Raw genomic sequence first — 23,373 nt, forward strand, 5'->3', positions numbered from 1 at the left:
ATTTTTCGTAGTAAAATTATGTACGATGCTGTATATTCACACATTTTCTCTGTAATTAAAACCTTTTTTCTCAACATTTCTTTTAAACGCTTCAATTAGACTAACAATTTATTGTTTTTGATTAAGAAAACGTTTAGAAACTTAAATATTGGCAAAATCGGGCGCCAAAATTTTTTTTGAAAACTTTTCTCGAAACATACTATGTTACCATCTGAAACTCTGAAAACTATAACAAATCTTATTACATTGGTATATCTATTCCCTATGTTAATACATACGGTGGAGACTGGATAGTCTATAGCCTATCTTACTACAGGGGTCTCCAACCCCTCTTCCGGTGATTTTTACCCGACATATATCATTACAGATTAACCAATCAGAAAAAAAGTATCCAAATTTTCAAGCGTAAAGCGGCCAATAGAGGCCAAAAACGCATGCGCTGGAAAATGGGCCAATCACAGGCCGCCAATTTGCATGATTTGAGGGTCAACTGGCAAAACCGCGAAATCAGCAGGGACAAGTTTTGACTTAGAAGTGAGAAATGCAAGAAGTCGTAAGCAAATGAACAATCAAAATCAAGAAAAAAACAATTATTACAAAAACATCCAAACATTAGCAAGGACGGCGACAAAATAGAGGAAACTGATGCAAACATGCAACTGATTGCTTTATTCACTAGCACGAGGCGCATTAGGATTATTTCAGTTCCGTCGCTGTTCCCGGACGAGACGTATCCGGCGGTTTAATCAGAAAATTGTGTTATATCAATCGTTTTGCGCAATTGCAAAACTGTAGAGCAACGGATTAATTCAATCGTTGCCTTATAGAGTCCAATCACTCGGCCGACCCTCACTTAGAAGCAAAAATCGAGATGTTGAAATGTAACGACTCGGAAATGCTCAAGAAACTTTATGCAATGAGTAAATAGAAAGATCAATATACCAGGTTTTCCATCCAAAACATGGATGCTTACGGATGGAAGAAAAACTAGTAACCCCCAACAAACTACACTTCTCGGTGAAAAATTGGCTACATCATTACCATCACTGGAATTGAACATGTATGCAGGGGCCAAAGACATTAGGTAGCCGTGCATTTAAAGATGAAGAAGTCCTACCTCGACCGCGGAAATTTTTCGTGATTGCAACTTAGCCAGTGAGAATTTGGAAACAAGGTACCCCAAAGGAGACTTAGGCAAACACCAGAACCGAGGGAAACAATTAAATCACTCCAATTAGATTTTGGAGACTAGTAATTTACTTGAACAATCTGGAAATTATTATTGTAGTAATTGTACGATTTCCAAGGTGGCCATCGGCGATGATGTGCGGATCAAAGCGTTCGGATAAGATACCTAAATTCCTATTAACATACATAAATTTTCACGGGGTACTTCGAGGTCAAAAGATTTTGCAATTGTGAAGGAATTGAAGTCGTCCAATCGCCTGTGCCCGGCCACCCAGTGACGGGGTTTGTGGTCGAGCAATCGTAAATTCAAACAACTCAGTTCACGAAGTAAAATCGGAACCCCTGAAGAAAATGCCCTAGATGGCCGTAGGAGCACTAAGGTTTTCAAATAAAGCTAACCCTAAATCACGTCATCAGGGACGGGAGGCAAACACGGTCTTAAGAAACCTCACGAAAAAACAATCACAACACAACCTAAATTGGGCAAAAGTGGTTCTATCTAAAAATAATTGTCTATTTGAAAAAAAACCCTGCCGCGCAGACCATTCTGCACTCGTCGGACACCAACTGGTGGGTCCAGTCTGATACCGAGTACGATATCAAACACAGATATCACCCGGCAGACCAACCTAGGACCAGCAAACCAACCAGGACCCAGACCCAACGAGCAGGATGCAGGCACGGACATCTGCGACTACAGCGCTACCGGAGCTAATCTTCCAGCAAATCTCAACAGGAATAATTTGCTGAAAACTAAAATCATAGAGCAAAGCGTCCACTCAGTGCAATTGAGTAACGGTAGTGTACTTAGGAAATCTGGCGTAGCCACGCAAAAGATAACGACGATCAAGAAGAGAGCACCCGGAGCCATCAATGCTCCCCCTATACCAATGGACGTGCGCGAAAAAATCGCGGCCGCAAAACAAGCGACTCTAAAAGATCAAACTGCCCTGAAAAGTAACTACCCAACTCGAAAGGGTAGGAGACCTAATCCGGAGAACGATTAGGAATCCGACGACGATGACGACGAAAGCTGACCAGAGAGGGAGAGAGAGAGAGGGAGAAACCGGAAGAACACCTGGAGCTAGAGACCATCATAACTCCAAAAACGAGCGCCTCAGGCTGGAAAAAACCGGCGCCAGTCATCCAACTGATTAAGAAATGAACGAGCGTAGAGCGACAAAAAACGGAAGCGGCCAACGAGCCCGGAAGGGTGCGACACTTTGATTACAAAACGGCGACCGAGTATGCGAATGGTTGAAATGCGGAAGAAAAAACAAGAAACGGCGGAAGCGATGAAAAAACAGGGCGAGACTTTGGCATCGGCTACGGCAATTCCAAACGCGAACAGAAAAAAAAACGAGTTAGGAAACAAATACTATTTTTGTATTCAAGCCAAGAGTCGGTGAGCTCACAAGACGAAATACTATCAAGAGAGAGCGGAAGAAAATGAACGGCGGTAGAAAACATGAACGCGGTCATGGTAGACAACATCCAAAAAACCGGAAGGAGGAAAACTGAGTGGAGGATAAAAAGGGGCTAGAACACCTAGTCAAAATTTATTTCTTAGTCCAAGAGGAAGGCCGATCGTAGGTTGACCCGAAACTAAAAACTTCCGTTAAAACAACTCTACATTTGTGTTAATATTCATTCAGTACTTAATTTTTTTTTCAATTTCTATTCCACAGAAGGGAATTGCGATAGTCATAAAATTAGTTCACGTTACTTCAGTTCTGTTCACACACTGTTAAGATTCTGGTGCTGACTGATTTTTAACCTTCTGGTTTTTAACCTTCGGAGTTGTCTGTCACCTTTGATGACTTTATGATATACCTTTCTTCATTCAATACCGCGAAATTTGCAGTACGACTTACTCTTTCTTAACAGATTTAACAGGTGAGATGGATTAACATACGTAGATTATAAATTTTTTTCCTTCAATTTAATCAAAATTTCAAAAGCATGATAATAGATGAAAACAGAAACCTTCACCAAAAATGTCAAAATACTCCAGTATAATTCGTAGTTTAAACCAAATACGAAAAATGGTTACAATTCAGTACTATTAGATCAATGACGTGCGCACAAAATTTTCTAGTGGGGTCGGTGTTTCGAACAAAATTGAATATTTGGCGTTTTTTTAAGTCGACCAATTTGGAATTACGAGCTCTCCGAAAATACTATAAGGATCCCAATGTGTTAAAAATTTTGTGAGCCGCAGGTAAATTTTGAAAAAACAAGCTGAAAAGGAAATTTTGAGCTCTTTTTCAAAAAAAGAACAAAAATTTGGTTTTTTTTTCTGGTGCGCGATCCCTTCTCCCCCCCCCCCCCCCCTTTGCCCTCAATTTTATTATCTTCGCACCAAAGGCTCCTTAAGAAACTTTTTGATAGAGGCCAGCTAAAATTGGATCTCGTAAAAATATCAAATGAGGGTCCTTATGGAAAAAAATTGGCAACCAGAATTGAGGGTGGCGGGGCGGTCACCCTCACCCCTCGGCACTCTACTAATGTTGTTTAGGGTGGTTTGTTAAAAAATTGACCATAGCTTGGTGATACAGTGCTATTTAACCTTCATCTGCTAGCGTGGGCAATTTTTGCGGCTTCGCCTAGTTTTGATTTAAGTGGTAAGGCCTTCACTTGTGCACGCATGCATAAGAACTTAATTGCCAATAGTTTTGGGTTAAGTGGCGAGGCCTTCACTTGTACACGCATGCATAAGAACTTAAATGCCTGGAATATGCAAGACTGGAGGTTTTCTACATCCGGACACTGAAAAGATTTCAAGTTCAAGGCTTTCAAAAAAATTAAAATTTCTGCATTTGGTTGTGTTTCCAGTATAGTTTCATATAATTCAAGTATAAGGTACGAGTATAAACTTTCTTGAGGACGAGCAAATTGATTTTGAGAGCGCTCCAACAACACTATGAGATCTCATTTTGACGATAGTTTCAACTCAGTCAAATGAAATAAAAACAGGTCAAAATGGCGTTTTTGGGCTCTTTTTGGAAAACTTCGGCCAAAAATTTTCGTTTTTTGGCAAGAGTTCCCCTTCAAAGTTTAGTTATATTTTGTCGCCAAAGGCGTCTATAGAAAAATTTTAGGGTTGCTTTGTCGAAAATGGATGTTATAAAAATCACCAGAGAGGGTACATTTTGGTTTGTGAAGGGGTCGAACTCATGAGGGAGGGGGGGGGGGGGGGGAGGGGGGACCCCTTGGAATCCGTTCCTAATCAAATATAAATTTGTTGGATCGGTCATATGACTGAAAGTTTTTACCAGTCTAAGTAAACGCCTAAAAACAGGAGCGGATTTGTTACTGTCCTCACCCTTCCCTAAAATTTCGACCCCTTCACCATTCAAATGGTTCCCTTTCGTACTATTTAACTGCATACATTTTTAGCCCACCGACCCAAATAATTTCTCCAATATACACTATTTGTGAGGAAACCGCGCTCTTTTTGTACTAGTGGAAAAAGGTACACTATTATAAAATGATATTGTGTTAATTGCTTAGATAAGATTCGAGTGGACTTTTTTCTATACTAAAATCGTTCAAACCTTCAGATAAGAATGCGTTTTTATTTGACATTGATTCAGATTTCAACTAAACGATTCAACTTAAAACTCTAAAAATAAAATCCAAATATCTAGCTTTTCTAATTGTAAACGGATTTTTTTTATTCTTCCAGTTTCATTAACCTTAGAAAAGGCAAAGATCTTGACGCAAGTTTAACGGATGATCAAGGGAACTTAATATTTATCCGCTGCACCAGTCAGGCGAAGTGGGCCTATTATTTTGGCTGTGTAAAAAGATGAATCCCCCACTGCTTTAAATTTCAAAGTAAGTAAAGCAGTTAGAAACATTATTCCCCCAGTTAAACTAAATATTGATTTTTTAATATATCAAAAGTCGATAAAATGCAAATGTTTGTCTCCCGATCAAGAAGAGGATAAGAGATTAAAAAAGGAATGAAGTCTAATAGCAGATTAGAAAAAAAAACTAAATTGTTTCGGATGAGCCTGCTTGCATTTTTCAGTGACTCTAATTTTTTATGCCCAAGCAGAGTGCTACAAAAACTCTATTCTCTTTCTTATTTCTTTCTTTAAAAAATAAAAACTCAGTTTTTTACCGTAATTTTTGTAAGAGTAAATCAACACTTAAAAACTTTAATTAAAACCATTTCTGAGGTCAAATAAAACAATCAAAACGGAAACCGAGAGCAATCACCCTAGTGTCGGACAAGCGTATAATTTGACAGCGGACACTGGACATTGTACCCTTTTCTCGACGAGCAACGGACAATAACTTCTTCCCATCTTCTCTTGACTAATTCCCAGCAAAGTTTTGTGTGAAAGAAAAGTACTAAGTTAAGAAATTAGAAATCCCCTCCCATTGGTAAAAGGTAACAATAGATGAACAGTTGTGCATAACCTTTAAACATTTCTATTTAATCATTTTTTTAATTTCATTTGTTTATATACCTATCGTTTTAACTCTAGGGCCAGATCGACTATGATCAATGTTATAATTTAACCGAGACTTTTTGTTTTAGTTATTAATTGACACAAAAGGGTCTATCATTGAACCATTGTTTCTTTTAACAATATTTAATAAACGGCATTTTTGATCTGACCCTTTTTTTAAAATATGCCTTTCGCGCAGAAGATTTTGTCAAATTACAGTCTTCATAGTGTTAAGGGAGCGCTCGGAAAATCAATTTGGTCGATCTAGGTTAACAAAAATTTTATTTTTTTTTGGAAGTCCGCATCCTTCGAGAAAATCCTAGTTCCGCTCCTGCTTAAAAAATATACTGGAAAATTACTTTCCACCAAAACTTCAAGTTGTAAATGATCTAATACTTCAAACGTTTATCATAATGTGGGACATCTTATTATTTGTGGGTCATGGATTGAAATGTTTCATCTTCATACTTGTTATCCGACACGCCACTCAATTTTCTGATATCTATGAATATTTCTCTTCAAACAACAAAACTACCAAGTGTATTTACTGGCGAGCTGAGTGGCATTGACTCCATCGCCAAAGTTAGATCAAAAATGCTCTTATCTCACGCTTATGTGAATTTGTAGTTCTGCTAAGAGGAGATTGAAAATCCTGCTTTACCTCAAGATAAACCCGGTCACAAAAGGATTAGTTCATCATTTCTACTCTCTTCATTTTGGTCAGATCTAAGCTCCGCTAGTAATAAAAGAAATATTTCAACAAATTAGCCAAAATGAGGTCAAAAACGATCCTCACAGTTCTGGCTCTGTCTTTTTTTGCGGTTTGTTCTGCGAGATTTGAAAATGCTACTGAAGCTGACGAAAACGAAGCTGTGCCTGGAGCCTACTGGTCGACATACAACAGTTCCATTGTCTTGAACGGAACATCAGCAGCAAATCTGTCTTTTGAACTTGGCTCGAGTAATTATACCACTGCCTATGAGATCAAGAAAAAGAATATCATCGATATCGTAAGTTTGTATACCAAAAAATTGCAGCAATTCTTAACAAAAAACATAGTCTAAAAAGCAAAATACAGAAACGCAAAGATATATTTCCCAAAAAATTTTGCGGTGAATCTTCAACAAGAAAGCGGAAAAAGTGATGGACTTCATTCTTTTTTAAATGGGTGTGTAATTGCTGAATCTAGTAGTCGAATCTCTCCGTAATGTTTAATGTCAGCCTGTTTTTTTCACCAGGAGTCGGAATGGAGATTCGGAAGCACTCAAGACTTGACTGAAAACGACAGTCTGCTCAACAAAATATACCTGGAGCACAAAGCGAAACTGCTGGAAGAAGGCTTCGACAACGAGACCCTCTTTCGTCACTCCGAATACTTCACCACACGAAACTTCACGAATCGGCCGACCAACATGGTCTACGAGATCATCAGACGACTGCCGAAGGGTGCTCTGCTGCACGCACATCAGTCGGCAACTCACGACTTGAACAAATATCCAAAACTGTTGCTGAGCATCGAAGGGTGTAAGATATGCGAGGGCAGCGGCTCTTATAAGTTGCATTATTTCGATGAAGGAGGTTTGTTCAAACATTTAAACTCACTACCTCATTCTTCGTAAAACTTTTTAAAAAGATACTTGTTTTTTTTTCATATGCGCTTCTGACCTGTTTCGAGGAACAGCTTTGACGAAATGTTTGATATAATAGTGCTTACTCTACGAGAAAGAACCCAAAGACAAAAATGGTCAGCCAATGTTTTGATCGTCATATTAGTCTATTCTTAGTTCAAAAATAAGTTTTCACTCTGCTGGTACTGAGTCTGACTTGCTGTTTCGCTCCGTTGGAGCCAAACAATTCAGCGCAACTTTTTCTTCTGAATCAGTGCTTTCTTAAATCACTTGTTTTAAACATTTCCTTTAAACTTACATTTAGTCCTGTATTTCACGGTGTCTTTTTGGAACGTTTTATTAATTTATCAATTGGAGTCGGATTTTATGAAGAAATTTTTGTTCAATTTGGCTCATTTTATGGATTTCTTACACGATAATCAAGTAGTTCCATTTTGTATGTTTCAGTCAACATGCCCAAAGGTAATCTGACATGTCGAAAGTGTCCCACTGAGAACGATACAGTTGCTTACGAGAAGGAACTGAAGACATTGACTGCCCAACTGAGCATGTACGATGGGATCGACTACAGCAAGGAGACAATTCAGTTTATTTGGGAAGAGTTTGAGAAGAAGTTCGGACCCACCGGCGATGCTAAAGATGCGTTCCATGTCTGGAAAGCAATGCTGGACTCCACTTTGGATCTGCTGGTCGAAGACAACATTCAATATGCCGAGTTCCGAACCGGGTTTGGTGACTTGATGCTCAAGAATGGAACTGTAGTTCCTTATGACGAGGTTCTAGAGTATCTGGAGGAACGAATCGAGTTCTACAGTAACAAGTATCCCAGTTTTTACGGGATCAATTATGTCTTGTCAAAAGGACGTGTGGGTCTTTCGGATGAGAAGCTACGAAAAAAGTTGGAAGCAGCAGACAAGTATTTCAAGAGTTCTGATCTGATCCGAGGTTTCGATCTCGTCGGATCCGAAGAGAGCGGAAGGACACTTAAATCCGTGTTGCCCGTTTTGTTGGACTGGAGAAATGCTTCTCAGAGCACCATGCCATTTGTGTTGCACGCTGGAGAGACTCTCTGGACTGGCTTTGGGTCCGACGAGAATGTGATTGATGCAGTCATGTTGGGAACGAAAAGAATCGGTGAGTCAATGTTAAGCATCAGCAATGAGTGCAGAGAAAGTTGCAGGTCTTCTTATGAGGGCTTTATGAATATAAGGAGCGTACTTTTCTTGACGCCAAAAACCCCAAGTCGCCTTTAAAAAAGATTTGGGCTCAGTCGATGGAAATTTTCCTGATTTTAAGTAGCAAAAGTCGAGGGGAATTAACAAAGGCTTTGATGATTTGAGGACTTGAAGTAGTGACTGATTGAGTTCAAATTTAAGTTAAATTCAGTAGCGTGCCGAGGGGGGCGACCACCCCGCCCCTCAATTCTGGTTGCCAAACTTTTCCAAAGGGTCCCCCCCTTTGGTATAACTTAACGACATCCATTTTTGGCCGACCAACCTCTAAAGCTTTTTAAATGCACACCTTTGGCGCCAATATAACTATTTTTGAATGGGAAGCGCTAGCCGAAAAACGCAATTTTTCGGTCAAAATTTTCCAAAAAGTGCCCAACAACGCCTTTTTGGCCTGTTTTTTGTTAGAAAAACTTGCCTGCGGCGCACGAAATAAAAAAATAGGGTCCATATAGTATTTTCGGAGAACTCGGAAAATAAAATTGGCAGACCTAAAAAAAGGTCGACAAAATTTTTTAATATTTCCAAAAAACCGCCCCCCCCCCCATAAAAAATTCTGCGCACGCCATTGGTTAAATTGGTGCGTCTTTTCTGCTATACATTCCTTCATATCCAATTCGTTAATTGAGCTTTTGTTTTATTATATTTCTAAAACACTGATTTACAGGCCACGGATATGCCCTGGACGCCCATCCTTACGTGCTCGAATTGGTTAGGGAGAAAGAAATTGGACTGGAGCTGAACCCCATTTCTAACCAGGTGCTGGCACTTGTTGATGACATTAGAAACCACAGAAACAAGCGACTTCTGGACGTTGCCAACAAGCCTGGACAGCTTTCGAGCAACCCACTCCGCTTCTCTGTAAACTCAGATGACTGCCTCATTCTAGGAACCAAGTGAGTTTATCTAGATACTTAAGCATTGAAAGGCAACATAAAAAAAATAATTTCAGCTTAATATGAAATGAAATTTTGCCCGCCACCTAAGTTTTTGTTGAAAAAAATTAATAATACTTTGTCCACCATTTTTTTACCCAATGAAGTAGAGTTCATTTTAATTCCAATATATGTTTCTAGAAAACGAGGAAAACATCAACTTCTGTTTTTGTTCATCACCGAACGGGGTTTTGTTGTTGTTAGATTATAGGATTCTAACATTGTCATGCCATTTATATAACATATCATGTTTATTAGTTGCATTCTTGCTGCAGTTATTGCAGTGGCATCAAGGTCGCCCACTAGCCGTGCTAAGCTATATCTCATGGTGCTAACACTTTTGTTCATCTGTCTGTCCAACTGTGTTGAGATACAGACCTACTCTTATTTGTTACGTTAGCTAACAAAACTTTTGTCCTTATCTACATTAAAACCTTTGATCATAAAAGGTCAACTCTCGATCGGATAAGATCCCTTATAAGTACGATATTACTTATATACTACAGTTGTAGTTATTTAATTCAACTCCTCGATTTTACCGAGTTTTGTCAGTCCCTGAGTTCGGTAAATGTCATGGCGTAGCCAACAGTTCCTGTATCAGATGACATGACGGACCTCGCTGGCTTACCCCCATTCTGGACGAAGCCATCTCTATCCCCACCTTATAGTTGGTATAGCTGGTTCGGTCAATTCAGCCTAGCACTAGGTATAAAGGACAATTTCAATGTCTCGGACATTCTTGTCGAGCCCGGCGACGTGCACGACGACCCCCCTCCCAGGCCAGAATCTAGGCCCGACCCAGAGTCTCAACGAGAATTGGATGATCGCTTCCGCGGAGATGCCGTCGCACGACGAGGGGTGGAAGAAGCAAATGCCGAGAGGAGGAAGAAAGGCCCGCGAATCGGAATGAATTGGTTCTTTCATGAAGCAGAAGCAAGAACAAGATCAAGACTATTTTTGCCCTGGGAAATGAAGGCAGAAAGAAACTGGTGCAAGTTTTTCCACATGCGGACCTCAACTGACTATCATTTAGAGAATTTTTCCAAAACTGTGTCTCGCTTTTAAGGTGGAAGTTAATGTCACCATGGAACGCAATAAACTTTATAGTTCTTGGTACATGGAAGAGAACGAGTCATTTTTATCATTTCACTCAAGACTGTCGGCTCATGCGGCGTGCTGTATTGCGGCGTGTTGGACCGAACAGGGAGAACGCAGTTTGGTATGAGACCTGTTTATAGGACGTATCCGTGACTCGGACGTACAAAGTACAATAATTCGGAAAAATCCGGACGCCGCTGGAAACTTAAATTTAGCGTTGGAGCTGGAGAAAGGCGCATATACTTCAATGGAGTTCCACAAGATCTTAACCCACAATAAGAACGTTTCTTCTTTTTTCAGTTTGCCCAAAACAAAACAAGAGCCAACCTTCTCAGTTCAATCGCGTCGGGGTGGTGGTCAATCCTCTTCCCGCAAACAAAACGTACCGGACAAGAAAAGTCAAAACCCATCACGATTGTGTTATTTTTGCGGTAATTCGTATTCTCCGGAGCATTGAAAAAAGTGCCCGGCACGAGATGTAGAATGCCGTACATAGAAAAGGGACATTTTGCGAAAGTGTGTAACTCTAGTCGTCGAGTTAATCGTGTGGAAGAAAAGGAAGCGCAATCAAGCCTGGAAACGGAAATTGATCATATTGTCCTGGATCAAGACGATGACAGCGAACCTGTATATGTAATTCTCAGTATCCAACCGCGAAGTAAACGATCTTTACTTCAAATTTGATGCTTGGAACTGCTAAATTCTAACCGTGGTACACCCCGTAATTTGATTGTGATGTTACGTTCAAACGCAAAGTCATTCTATGCTACGGTAGACACAGGACGTCCGGTGTCTTTCTTAAATAAAAGGACAGCGGATGTGTTGCTTAGGCAAAATCCTAAATCACGTTTCATCAGTGTCCAAAACTTGTCTAACGGGACTTCGTATGTGGACTATAACAAAAATTCCATTAAAATTTTCGGAAATCTGACGATACCTATCTCCTCTGGGGGATGAAAAAATGATAACGCCACATTCCTAGTTTCAGAAAATAAAACAAGATGCTTATTGGGGTTGGATCTGCAAGGCTCTATGGGCATAGATACCGTCCGAAGTAATCCACTTGAGTTGAAAACAGTACAAAATGTGGTGGAAAATTCAACCTCCGAACTGATTAAATCACATTTCGTCAAAAAGTTCTCGTTGTTGTTCACTCGGTTGGGCAGGTCTAATTCTCATCAAATACACACTACGATCATGGAGCCGCTGGTACCCAGACGAATAAAGAACATGAAGGTGCCAATCCACATTCAGGACCGCGTGTCGGAAGAATTAAAGGCATTGGTTAGAGATGGCCATATTACGAAGCTAGACAATTGCACTACAGATCATTTCATCAACCCATTGTCATTACAGCAGAAAGATGGATCGATTAAATTCGCAATGGATGCTAAACCCCTCAACGCTCAAATATGGAAAAATAAGTATCAAATGCCAGATATTCAAGAACTAATCGATTCGGCAGCTCAGATCATTACTAGTGATGTCCCTGGTTCGGTATGGTTCAAATCTCTCGACTTAAAATACGCGTGCAGTCAAATAAAACTTTCGAAATTAACGAGTAGTCAATGTAACTTCAACATCATTTGCGGAGAGTCGACAGGAACATACAGATTCAACGCTGGGTTCTACGGGTTGACGGATATGCCGTCTGAGTTTCAAAAAGCGATGGATTTTACGCTGCAGGGAATTCCGGGGACTATTTGCTACTTGGATGACATTCTAGTGGTCTCGGAGGGGACGCTGTCACAACATACTGAAACTGTTCATAAAGTTCTCTCTAGGTTGGATGAGGAAGGTTTTGTCTCGCGTTGAAGTTGTCCACATGCGAGTTCGTAGTGGATAAGCTCGAATGGCTGGGTTTGGATATCCACTCATCTGGTTATTCAAAATTTTCCATGATTGAAGCAGTTCGCAATTTGAAGGCACCTAGAACACTTAAGCAACTCCGGTCTTTCATGGGAACCCTCAACAATTTCCAAAACTTTATGCCTGGTTTACATAACCTCACGTGCGAATTTCGGGAATCTCTTAAGCTTTGTTATAAGAGGAAATTCGTTTGGAACGAACCTCAGGAGACGGTTTTACAAAAACTTCTGGATCTCCTTGCAGAAATTACTAACTTGTTCCACTATCACCAGGCAAAGAAGACGCGCGTCAAATGTGACGCAACCCACAGCGGCTTGGGAGCATGTATGGAGCAAGAGACCGATGCAGGTTTGTGGGTACTTATTTCGTTTGCCTCACGCTTCCTTAATTCCGCGGAACTTAAATATAGTACTAATGAACTTGAATTGTTAGCGGCGGTCTGGGCGTGCGAGCATTTCCGCACTTACCTATTAGGTCATAAATTCGAGATACTTACGGGCCATAAGGCCATCATTTCGGCCCTATGAGAACAAAGAGGAAACAAACCATACTAGTCACGCTTAACACGCTGGCGGACAGGCTTCTAACGTTTGATTATGACATCAGGCACGTGCCTGGTGCTACTCTTGGTATGGCTGATTATCTTTCTCGAAATCCTACTTTTGACGCCCCCCCCCCTAGTTCCGTATACGATGAGTTATTTGTCATCAAAACCATAGAAAACTTCACTCAAGCGTGTAACTAAATTAGGGCTGGCGCATGAATGCAGCCACCAGATCTCACCAACGGCACTTTTTTTTCTCATAAATCCACTGAGAATTTAAATTTCGTCAAAAAGTCAGTTGGCATCGGTATTTACAGTGGAATGCAGCGAGAAGGCGAATTCTCAAACTCAATTACTCTCGACCAATCAGAGTCACTCACTAGTGGTGAGTAAACGCCGGTAGGGGGCGATGATTTGCTATCGTATTGCTACAAGGACGTATGCAGTTGTCCTCCGCAAGGTGGAGTTAATTGTGTCTATAGCGATCTACACCAATCACAATTCAACGTGGTTTCACGTAAATGGACACCAATTAAGTGGAGCTCGTTGACGGAAAATATTAACCAATCACGTTCGTGCGTTCTTTCGTGCGTTCTTTCAGTGCGGGGGGCGCATGAATTTGACGGACGTGCTAAGCCAATCAGGAAAAAGATGCTCAAAAAGCACCAAAGCGCTAGAGGGCGATCGGTTGTATGATTCCGCGCTCAACCAATCAGACTCAAGATTGAAATTCACGCATCCTAAAGGCCAAAACAAGTCATTCTCAAAATCAGTTTTGCTCAGTTGTTACTCAAATTCAGTTGGCCAATCACACTCCGATTTGACTTCGCCTATCAACGACTCTGCGTTGCTGGATAAAACAGCGGTCTGAGAAAACTTCCTCGACTTTGTCGAAAACTTCGATGCGGCCCCAAACCTCAACTCACCTAACACCCCGGCTCCTACTATTGTGGAAATGGCTCCGGCCAACCCACCACGCTCTCGCCCATTGCTCAGATACACCTGACTGCAGACCGTCAGCAATCATGCTCCGACGAATCGTCAGGGGCCTCCCAGAACTCCACTACAGTCAATTGCGAGTTTCATCGAGAAGTGTCGTCGCAAACCGGGCCCGTCAGCAGCGCGAGTCAAACCGGGCCCGTCAGCAGCGCAAGTCACAAGGAGTTTGTGCGATCAAGACGAAACCCTTCATCTCCCAAGATAAAAAAGAGATAGTAGGCCTTCCCAGCTTATTCGATGTTGAGCAGCTGGCAGAACTTACCGACGAAGATGAGTTTCTCGGGCCCATGAAGAGGGCAATCTTGGACAACGACGTTCGGTCCTTCTCGAAACAGGAGGTGTATATTTCGCAGTTTTGGCCAATAGCGTCTGTGGTGGATAACTGTATCCTAATCGACAACAAACTGGCAATACCCTTCAAGCTCCGTTCGGCGATCCTGCCCGTTTCCACCGATCTCACCCGGGGCAGCAAGTTATGATAGAGGCGGAGGAGTATTTTTAGTGGCCCTACATGAATCGCCAGATCGTTGAAAAATGCCAGGGGTGCATGAAATGTACGAAGTTTGGTAAGAACGTGAAGCCATGTAAAACCTTTAATTCTTCGCTACCGCTCCCTCCCCTCTTTGCTCCTAACGATGAAGTACAGTTAGATTTTGCTGGACCGTTGCAGGATGGAAATTAATAAAGGTCTTCATCTTAGTCGCAGTTTACCGGTTCTCAAAATTCTAGTCCGCTTCACTTACAAAAAAAACAGGTTCCAAAAAAGTGGTCAAGTTTCTGGAGGCTTATATACGCAACCACGGCATACCAAAATCTATACGCACAGACCACGGATCCGGTTTTAAAAATACGTTGCTTAAGGAATTTTGCGAAAACTTGGGAATCGATCAATTATTCTGTCCAGTTGGTGACCACCGTGGCTGTGGGCAGTGGAAAGGACTATCCAGACGAAAAAACGCAAAATTGAAAACAGATGCATTTAGCCTTCAGTTTAAAGGTCTCTATCATGTCCACACGATCTTGGATGACCTGAGAAAATCCAAGCATGGAATACTTAAGAAATCCCCTTTTGATGTTCACTTCGGTAGAAAACTGAAAACGGAATTTTCTTTGGCTAGGGATAAAATTCTTGCTAATGCTTCAGATCAAAGTTCTTTTGCGCGGAGTCCTTTGAAGCCGGAAGACCGACACAGTCAAGATTATAGCCTGGACAGAGTAAAAGTGGTGAAACGTGGTAACCACAGTCCAGGTGTGCCACTCCGCTTCAAGAAAATCGTCCCGGGCCAGAAGATAGCCGACACCAAGCAATACAAGGCCCATGAAGAACTTGCACTCGCTGCTAATAAATAGAGCCAGCTTAAACGCAATCTGAACGTGGAGACGGGACAAAACATGATGCGGGAACTCGGGTCACGCAATAATGAGATTGCTAATGCTCTAAAAACAGGCCTCAACAAAAGTACCCTGAGGTTTTACGACCGCGTTGCGGATGCGCCGTTAGAGAGCCTTCAGCTTCACCGGGCCCTTCGAGACCAAGACCTTCCGGTACGAGTACTTTAGAATCTCTGTTGGTACTTAGACCTGATAGTGTAAAAGTTTATAGAAATTGTCAAGACAGAAAATCTGGAAAACCACTTTATAGACCGGCAAAATTCAAGATCGTTCGAGTCACATTTAACACGTACATTACGAATGCGGGAAAAGTTTACCGGAAGAATCATATAGCTTTAAAATGCAATTTTATTAAACGTGATTTTTTGGCTAACAGATCAGCAGCAGCCCCCGTTCGGGGAGTCAGGATTGGACAAATGCCTCCACGAAAAATAGCGCCAAGAGGCCAGACCACTACGCTACGCAAAGATGTCTTATCACGATAGTGCCAGCTTCTCATCAGCGGTCAACAGCTCCGCCAGTGGTCCTGTTGTCGGACTCGGACACTCAGGAGGCTCTGTCCCAGACTCAGTTGCCCAGGCGGTCTCCTCGTGCGATGTCCACGCCCCAGCCGGCCTCGAGAACCTCGTCAGTGCCTCTTCAGGGATCGTCGGCGAATCTTGTTCCTCAGACGCCTTCTACCCTAATGCACTCATCCTTACCCTTGGACTCGCCATTGGGAGGTCTGATTGCCTCGAATACCTCTGTGGCCACCCTACCTGCAGCAGACACCGCAGCCGTACGAGCCCCTACTCTAAGATCTCGGTACATCGCTCAATTGATTCCAGATAACTCAATGGGGCCATCATCATCTGCAGGCCGAGTGGTGACAAAAATCGCCAAACCGGGTCCTACTACTTCAGGATGTCTAAAACAAGCCAATCCGACTCAGCCAACGGTGCAGGATGACGTGGAGTCGCAAACCTCTTCGACCTTGAGTGCCATGGTGTAGGTCGAAATAGAAAAGCTCCAGCTCGCTACGGCAGTCCAATTCGCCACTCAGTAAAGGAGGTGGAAGAAGGTGTAGCCACTTCTCCGTCGTCAGGTCAGGTCGGAGGCAGTTCTCCAGTCACCCCAAAGCGACGCTTCATTAAAAGAAACACCGAGGGCTTTGTTCAGCCAGGTTCTTCGACTGACAAACATTCCCCAAAAGAGATCATATTAAAGAGTAAACAACCCCAGTATCAAAGTTTCTTAAACTTTCGTCAAAATGTCGTTCAGTTCTGTCATTTGAAACTGTTATACTTTATGCCTAGTCTGTTTCTCACCCTGGAGTTAGTGTTGTTTATATTAAGTAAAATCGTATCGTATAAGAATTTTTTTGTTGCCCCCGGGTATGTCATGCCACGCATATAACATATCATGTTTATTCGTTGCATTTTTGCTGCAGTTATTGCAGTGGCGTCAAGGTCGCCCACCAGCCGTGCTAAGTTATATCTCGTGGTGCTAAAATTTTTGTTCATCTGTCTGACCATCTGTGTTGAGATACAGACCTACTTTTATTTGTTACGTTAGCTCACAAAACTTTTGTCCTTATCTACATTAAAACCTTTGATCATAAAAGGTCAACTCTGGACCGGATAAGATCCCTTATAAGTACGATATTACTTATATACTACAGTTGTAGTTATTTAATTCAACTCTTCGATTTTTCCGAGTTTTGTCACTCCCTGAGTTCGGTTAAAGTCAAAGATAGAAAATAAATCTACTTAAAAGAGAATTCTACTTTCACGAAAATTTCTTTGTCTTTTTTGCCTATTTCTTTTATTTAAAGGTCAACGACCTTGATGTATTTTTCTTCTTCTAAAATTCCAAACTGCCACTTAATCTACTGGGATTGAAGGAAGCAGCAGATCATGATGTACTCATTTACAAACTAATTCAATCAATCAATTTATGTATAAAATGGTTCAAATAACATCGGATCTTTAGATAAGCCTAAGTAGTTCACTTTTGTTTACAAATTAGGTTTTTAAAAGTTTTCAACAATTTCGCTTAAATTGACATATTTTCAATCTCCTCTGCTTTTATTCTTCTACTCTTCCCTCGTTCAGCTGTTTTCTTTCCTCCCTCTCTGAACTTTGTCATGCCTGGGTTTTCATACTGCGGATTCCTGTCTGTCTTTTTAATTGACTCGGGATTCTTTCCAGGGACGCTTTTTTACCGTGATTCGACCCCCTGCCGACAAAGGGTCTTCCCATTGTACAATTTTGAGATATCCATTTTGCCTGACGGACCCTAGAATTTTTCGAAAAGCGCATTGGGCGCCAATATTTATTAATTTTGAGGGAGAAGCGCGCGCCGAAAAAACGCGGTATTTGGTCAAAGTTTTCCATAAATTGCCTAAAAACGTCTTTTTGGCGTTTTTCAAAATTTTGCCAGCGGCGCAGAAAGGTAGTCCAATACAGGGTCTTCTTAGTGCTTTAGGAAAGCTCGGAAACTCAATTTGATCAAACTAAAAAAAGGTTGACCAAAATGTTCGAAATGTTTTTGAAAATCCGCCTCCTCCACCCCTCCCCCCCCCCCCCCCCCCGAGAAGTCGATCGTGTTTGTTGCCAATTGATAGATGGGCGGATGTTCAACAATATATCTTGAAGCCAAAAACTAAATCAGAATTACGTAACTCTATTAGATAATAACAGTATTCTGTCACTATGTTGCAAAACAATTGCAATTTTAGGTTTGTGGGAATGGTAATTTTGCTTGTCGGGTGTTAGTCTTTCGAATTGTGGTGTACCACCGATAAATGGAAATCGAATCTTCGTTCTTCTGTTCGATAAGTCCATTTTTTCCTATTGTAGATATCCCTGAATAAGTTACGTCAAAAAAGTTTCAATTAAAAACTGCTCTCCATAGGTCCTTTACGTAGCTATCTTTCTTGGCTCTGTTTTTCTTCTCTACGGCAGTCGTATTGTTTTCTATTTCATTTTGTTCGTTTCCGAGGAAAAAAGTATAATTTATTCGTGAGTAGAAATTCAAACCACATGAAATACGAGCAGTCTTGCTTCTTTTTGTTTTTACTGCAAACGGACCGTTTTTGAGCCTATTGTTCTTGTTGCGCAGCAAACCCGGCAATTTTTTCCTGTTAATAAATGAATGAGTTAATGGTTTTGAAACACTCATTTTAGGCCCATGACGGATGACCTCTATGCTGTGGTGATGGCCATGACCTCTAAAACTAGTGACCTTCGAGTGTTGAAGAGAATGGCCTATGACTCAATCTATATTTCTCTCCTAACTGATGAGGAGAAAGCCTACCTTACCACTCGCTTCGAAAGTCAGTGGGATCACGTGGTCATGGAGCTCTTGCTTGAGGATTATAAAGAAAACAGATGTTAGAACAAGAGGTACGGCAAAAAAAACACGAGAGAAAATTTCACGATCAAAAACAATATAAGCAAACATTATTAACTGCAATCTCATGAAGTTTACCTGACTCGTAACCAAGAACTCGGTTTGTAACTGATGGCTATGCCCTATGACTAAATTCACTCTAATCAGATTTGACTTTGACTTTAATAAATTATTCAATCAGTTTAACAAAATTTACTCATGCTAGAATCAACATATGAGTTCATTCAGCTGCAAAAGTGGGAGTAATTGGCCGTTCTGCTGGGTTTGCCGAATTTTGAAAAAAAGGTACTTAAATTGAAATCAAAAAATTATGTCAAAAATGACGTTTTTAGAAACTTTATGGAAAAATTTGACAAAAAAATGGGTTGTTTCAGCGTGCTCGTCTCTTCGTAAAACGGCATCCAAGGCGCTTTTAGACACCCCCAAAAAAAATCCGCTACTGGTTTAACTGAGATTGATTTGATTCATTTTAGCTACGCAATCGCTTTTTACTAAAATAAACTCTCCACGTTGAGACGGATCGAGGATTTTCTCGAGGGGGCTAAATTTTCTCGAGGGCGCTCTTAGAAAAAGTTTACGGTTATTGGCCAAAAAATGGATATCATAAATTAATGCCAAAGCGGGAACCATTTGGTTGGTACAGGGGTCGAATCCCTGAGAGAAGGCAGAGCGTCCGCCCCCACCGCCCTGTCTCCACAACAAATCGCATCAGAAAAAAAATACTGTAGAAAAAACTCAATTATACAAAATACAAATTCCAGAAAGTCCGTACAAAAACCTCATTTATAATAAGTGTGTAAAAAACTCATCTTTTGGGTGTTGTAATTGAATTTTTTTGTAGAGAAAACCTTTTGTTTAAACATATTTTCTTGGCGGCTAATGCTTGAGTGTGATACATTCAAGCTTCCTTCCACAAATTTTTGGCGAGTTGTCACATGATGACGCACAACTTTTAAAATATTTTTTAAATGATTATTAGTTTGATGGTTCCTGTGAAAGTTGTGTTAAGCCACATATTCGAGCTCCGGATGTTATTTTTCGCCCTTTTCTGATTGGTTTTGAATTTAACGCTTTCATTCATTAATGATTTGAGTCAATTAAAATAAAAGCTCAAACAACTCAGATTTCTGACATTGAGCAAATAAATTTTAAAAATTTACCCAAGGTGGACATAATAAGAAAGACGAGTAGTCATTTATGGTCAAGTTAAATTCTAACCTTGTCTTTAAAGCTTAGGTAAAGTTTGAAAAACAAAAACCTTTTGCTATTTTAACTCAGCCCATTTTGTTTTCTAGAAAAAAGTGTACTGATACCAATTCAAAGAATAATCACCAAGCATTTCACGACAATATTCTACCTAATTTCAAGGTTTTGATAGGTGAGTCAAATTTATCACAAACGTAAATTTTCATATGCTTATAAGAAAAAAATATTTATTCTACTTGATATTGATATAAATAATAGGCAAACTTTTTCAAGCACTCGACTGAGTTTCCTTTTAACAACTTTTAACGACAACGTTTCGTTAACCAAAATCTCCGACAATTTTTTTGATTTATTTTTGGATTGCGATGTTATTCAGCGTTTCGATTGTTATTTCATTTTAAAATAAAAAAGCACGAATGACGCGCATGAAGTTGTCTACGAAAGGCACGCCTGAAGATAAGGTTTCCAAGAATGGCGCGTTCGACAACATGTTCAGTCCCCACACTTCACATTCTCGTTCTTGTTGAGTGACGGCATCTAAAAAACGAGAGATTTAGTAAATACCAAAAGTTAGAAATTTGTGTTTGATATATATCAAAGTGGTAGATTTGAACTGTTCAATTATTGTTCCGACTTTCGTAACGAAAGTAACTAAATATTTGTGCTCGGGAGGGTTTTTTTCCTTACACAAAATTTGATTTTTAAACTAGCCACTTTTGACGGAAAGATATTTCACTTGTGTTCATTTTTCGTAAAGTTATGGAGGTTTAATGATTGCCAATTTGGGACAATTAACGCGCGATATATTTCGCGTTATTAACGCGTAAGAGGAGATTTATTCCGCATTGGACATCGTTCCAAATTGGTTGAAGGAAGCTTAATTGCCATAACTGACGTGTTGCTAAGAGCGAAATTTATCACTTTGTTCTTTATATGGCGTTTGGGGGATGATTTTTACAAAAAGTCTCAAACTTAAAAAACAAAAAGATCATTTTATTTTTATTGCATTTATTTTTTTCATGCTATTACTGCTCCATAGACTTTAAAAGGCAGTCGGAACAATCAGGGCTTCGCCCTGATACGAGCAGTCTTGTTTTTATTTAGAGATTATTACTTACTTTAGAATGTTCAGTTGAATTTAATTTGTTTTCAAGTTGTTTTACAAAGTAAAAACTTTTGTTTTTAGCGTGAAACAAAATCAGAATGAACATAGTTCTATTTGCGGTTGCTTAAAAACATAGCCAATCCTTATATGAAATCAACCAGTCAATATTGAACACTTTTAAAAATGGTTTTGTTGTTTTTATAATTTATTTCCATCATTATTTGAAAAATGTCTATGAAAAAAACACTTTAAATTCCTCTTGTTAATAAGCAAGAAAAAAAGAAAAAACTCTATTGATTTTTTGATTCATAAATTGACGTTGTTTTAGGCTTTTTTTTCATAACATTTTGGACGATTACCTTGCTAAAACATATGACGAATTTAAGACAGTTTATCCTCATGACAAAATACGGTTTTATACTAGAAGACATCAGATCATCAGGCAAAAAGGTACAGAAATATCGTTGGAAGGTCAGAAAGTTTAAAAAGCTATAAGAACAAGTGGTTCTTGTGCAAGTAGCACCGTATATTTCAGTGACTTTATACGTTTTCTCAGATTTTTTCTTTGAAAGACATCAATATGATATCTAAAGAAGACAATATCAAAATCAGATTGTAGCCCAAATATTCGCTCCCACCCATTCACTTTGTGGCAACTCGATCAGAATAATAGACATTTTGTCCTAATTTTTTGGAAAAAAAAGAGAGAAAATCGGCAAAATAGAAAACTAAAGCACCAAAAAATCCTTGAAAAAAATTGAGCTTAACTCTCTTTGAGTTTGATTAAAGCGTAAATATCAGATTGCAAACAGCCGCGATAATTTTACGAGCAGCAGCAAACTTTTAACAACAGGGGTTTGCCTCGAGTTTTTTTTTCAAATTACCCTACTAGGCTGGGAAAAAGATCAGCTGAATGTTTCCATTTAGGACTTTTTCCGCGAAATAGAAGGAATAAAATTGAGGCGAACTAATTTTTGATCGGGATTGTAGCTCTCATGCAGAAGTTGCTTTTTTAAATGAATGGTTTTTGTGGCTTCTAGCAGATTTTTAAGCTTTTCTGTCAGAAAGATCAATATGTTTTTGACTAGAGGGTTTCAACTAACAAAATTGTTTGATCTGCGCACATACTTGTTTTTTTTTTAAAATGAATAAATTTTTGGTTTTTGTACTATTTTACTAGCCATAAATTGGGCTTACCACGGAAATTTTTAATATAGAAATTTATTAAGTCCTGATAAATGTTTTTATTTTTTCTTGTTAAATACTTTTTTGGCATTTGGATCATTTTCACTAGCCCAAAGTTAAGCAATACTCGGCAAAATGATGTTCGCTGATGAGTAATTCAGACTGCATCTCTCTCAATAGCTTTACAGTTCGCTTGAGTGACCTTTTGTACCCAATCCGTATGCTAACGAGCGCATTGTATTAGTATGACTCTAATTTTTTTCAAGCCTAACTCGCAAATAAAACTCATTTTGTGGCTCATTTACTTTTGCTATAGACACGATCTGTAGAATTGGAAACTTCAAAGCATCTATTCACTGTTTTAATTATTGCTAGTGTTTGCTGATGGCGACGGTAGCAGAGATGGAAGGAGGTCAGACTCGTAATCTTGTGTTCGGAGGCTCAACGCCGCACTTAGCTCAAGTTTTAATTATATTTGCTAGCATTTTGCTGCGCATAATTGACAATTTCTTAGCATATATAGCTGCATCATTGGTGGCTAGTGTTGGCAATCTTTCAAGAGCCCTAGGATGATAGGTGACCATGTGATATTATAAAGCTAGAACAAACAGGCTCTAATCCAACACATAGTAAAACTTAACTAATACGGTTTTTATTGCTAATTGGTATTTGCGTCCATCAGTCACGCTCAGTTCAAATGAAGACTTTTTGTTAGCAAAAACAGATTAATTCTAATGATCACTCTCTAAATTTAGAAGTCACAGGCTCTAATCCAGCTCATAGTAAAATTGTACTAATTTCTCCTTTTTTTCAATTTATTTTTGTTTCCTTCCTAGTGTTCGAAAGCACAGCTTCGCCTCTGTGTCTTCGCCTTTCCGCTATGATTCCTTGAGTTTCTTAATTTCTTTCACCAGAATTTTTATTTCATCATTCTTCACAAGTAATTATTGAAAATTTTCATCAACCGCTCTGGTTGCTTTTTTGCCCTGCCGTTTGTATCAATGCAATCAACTGTTTTAAATAAAATCAAAATCTAATGCAAAAATTATTGTTTTAGTTGTTTTGATACATACGGTTGCTAATGAGTACTTGTGTCCATCAGTCACGCACAACTCGAATGATGATATTTTGTCAGCAGA

General features: G+C 39.8%; 2 protein-coding genes across 2 annotated transcripts in view; one reads left to right on the forward strand and one right to left on the reverse strand.

Moving 5' to 3' along the window:
• Nucleotides 1–23,373, reverse strand: part of LOC134841416 (microtubule-associated proteins 1A/1B light chain 3C-like) — a 393,097-nt gene that overhangs the window by 209,892 nt on the left and 159,832 nt on the right. The window lies entirely within an intron of this gene.
• Nucleotides 6,273–18,937, forward strand: LOC134842113 (adenosine deaminase AGSA-like). The gene is made up of 5 exons (XM_063858301.1): nt 6,273–6,661; nt 6,890–7,229; nt 7,727–8,413; nt 9,176–9,404; nt 18,513–18,937. The coding sequence occupies exons 1-5, from the start codon at nt 6,425–6,427 to the stop codon at nt 18,721–18,723; spliced, it is 1,704 nt and encodes a 567-aa protein (XP_063714371.1). The 5' UTR covers nt 6,273–6,424; the 3' UTR covers nt 18,724–18,937.

The sequence above is a fragment of the Symsagittifera roscoffensis genome, chromosome 3, assembly GCF_963678635.1.
Source record: "Symsagittifera roscoffensis chromosome 3, txSymRosc1.1, whole genome shotgun sequence".
NCBI classification, from domain to species: Eukaryota; Metazoa; Xenacoelomorpha; order Acoela; family Convolutidae; genus Symsagittifera; species Symsagittifera roscoffensis.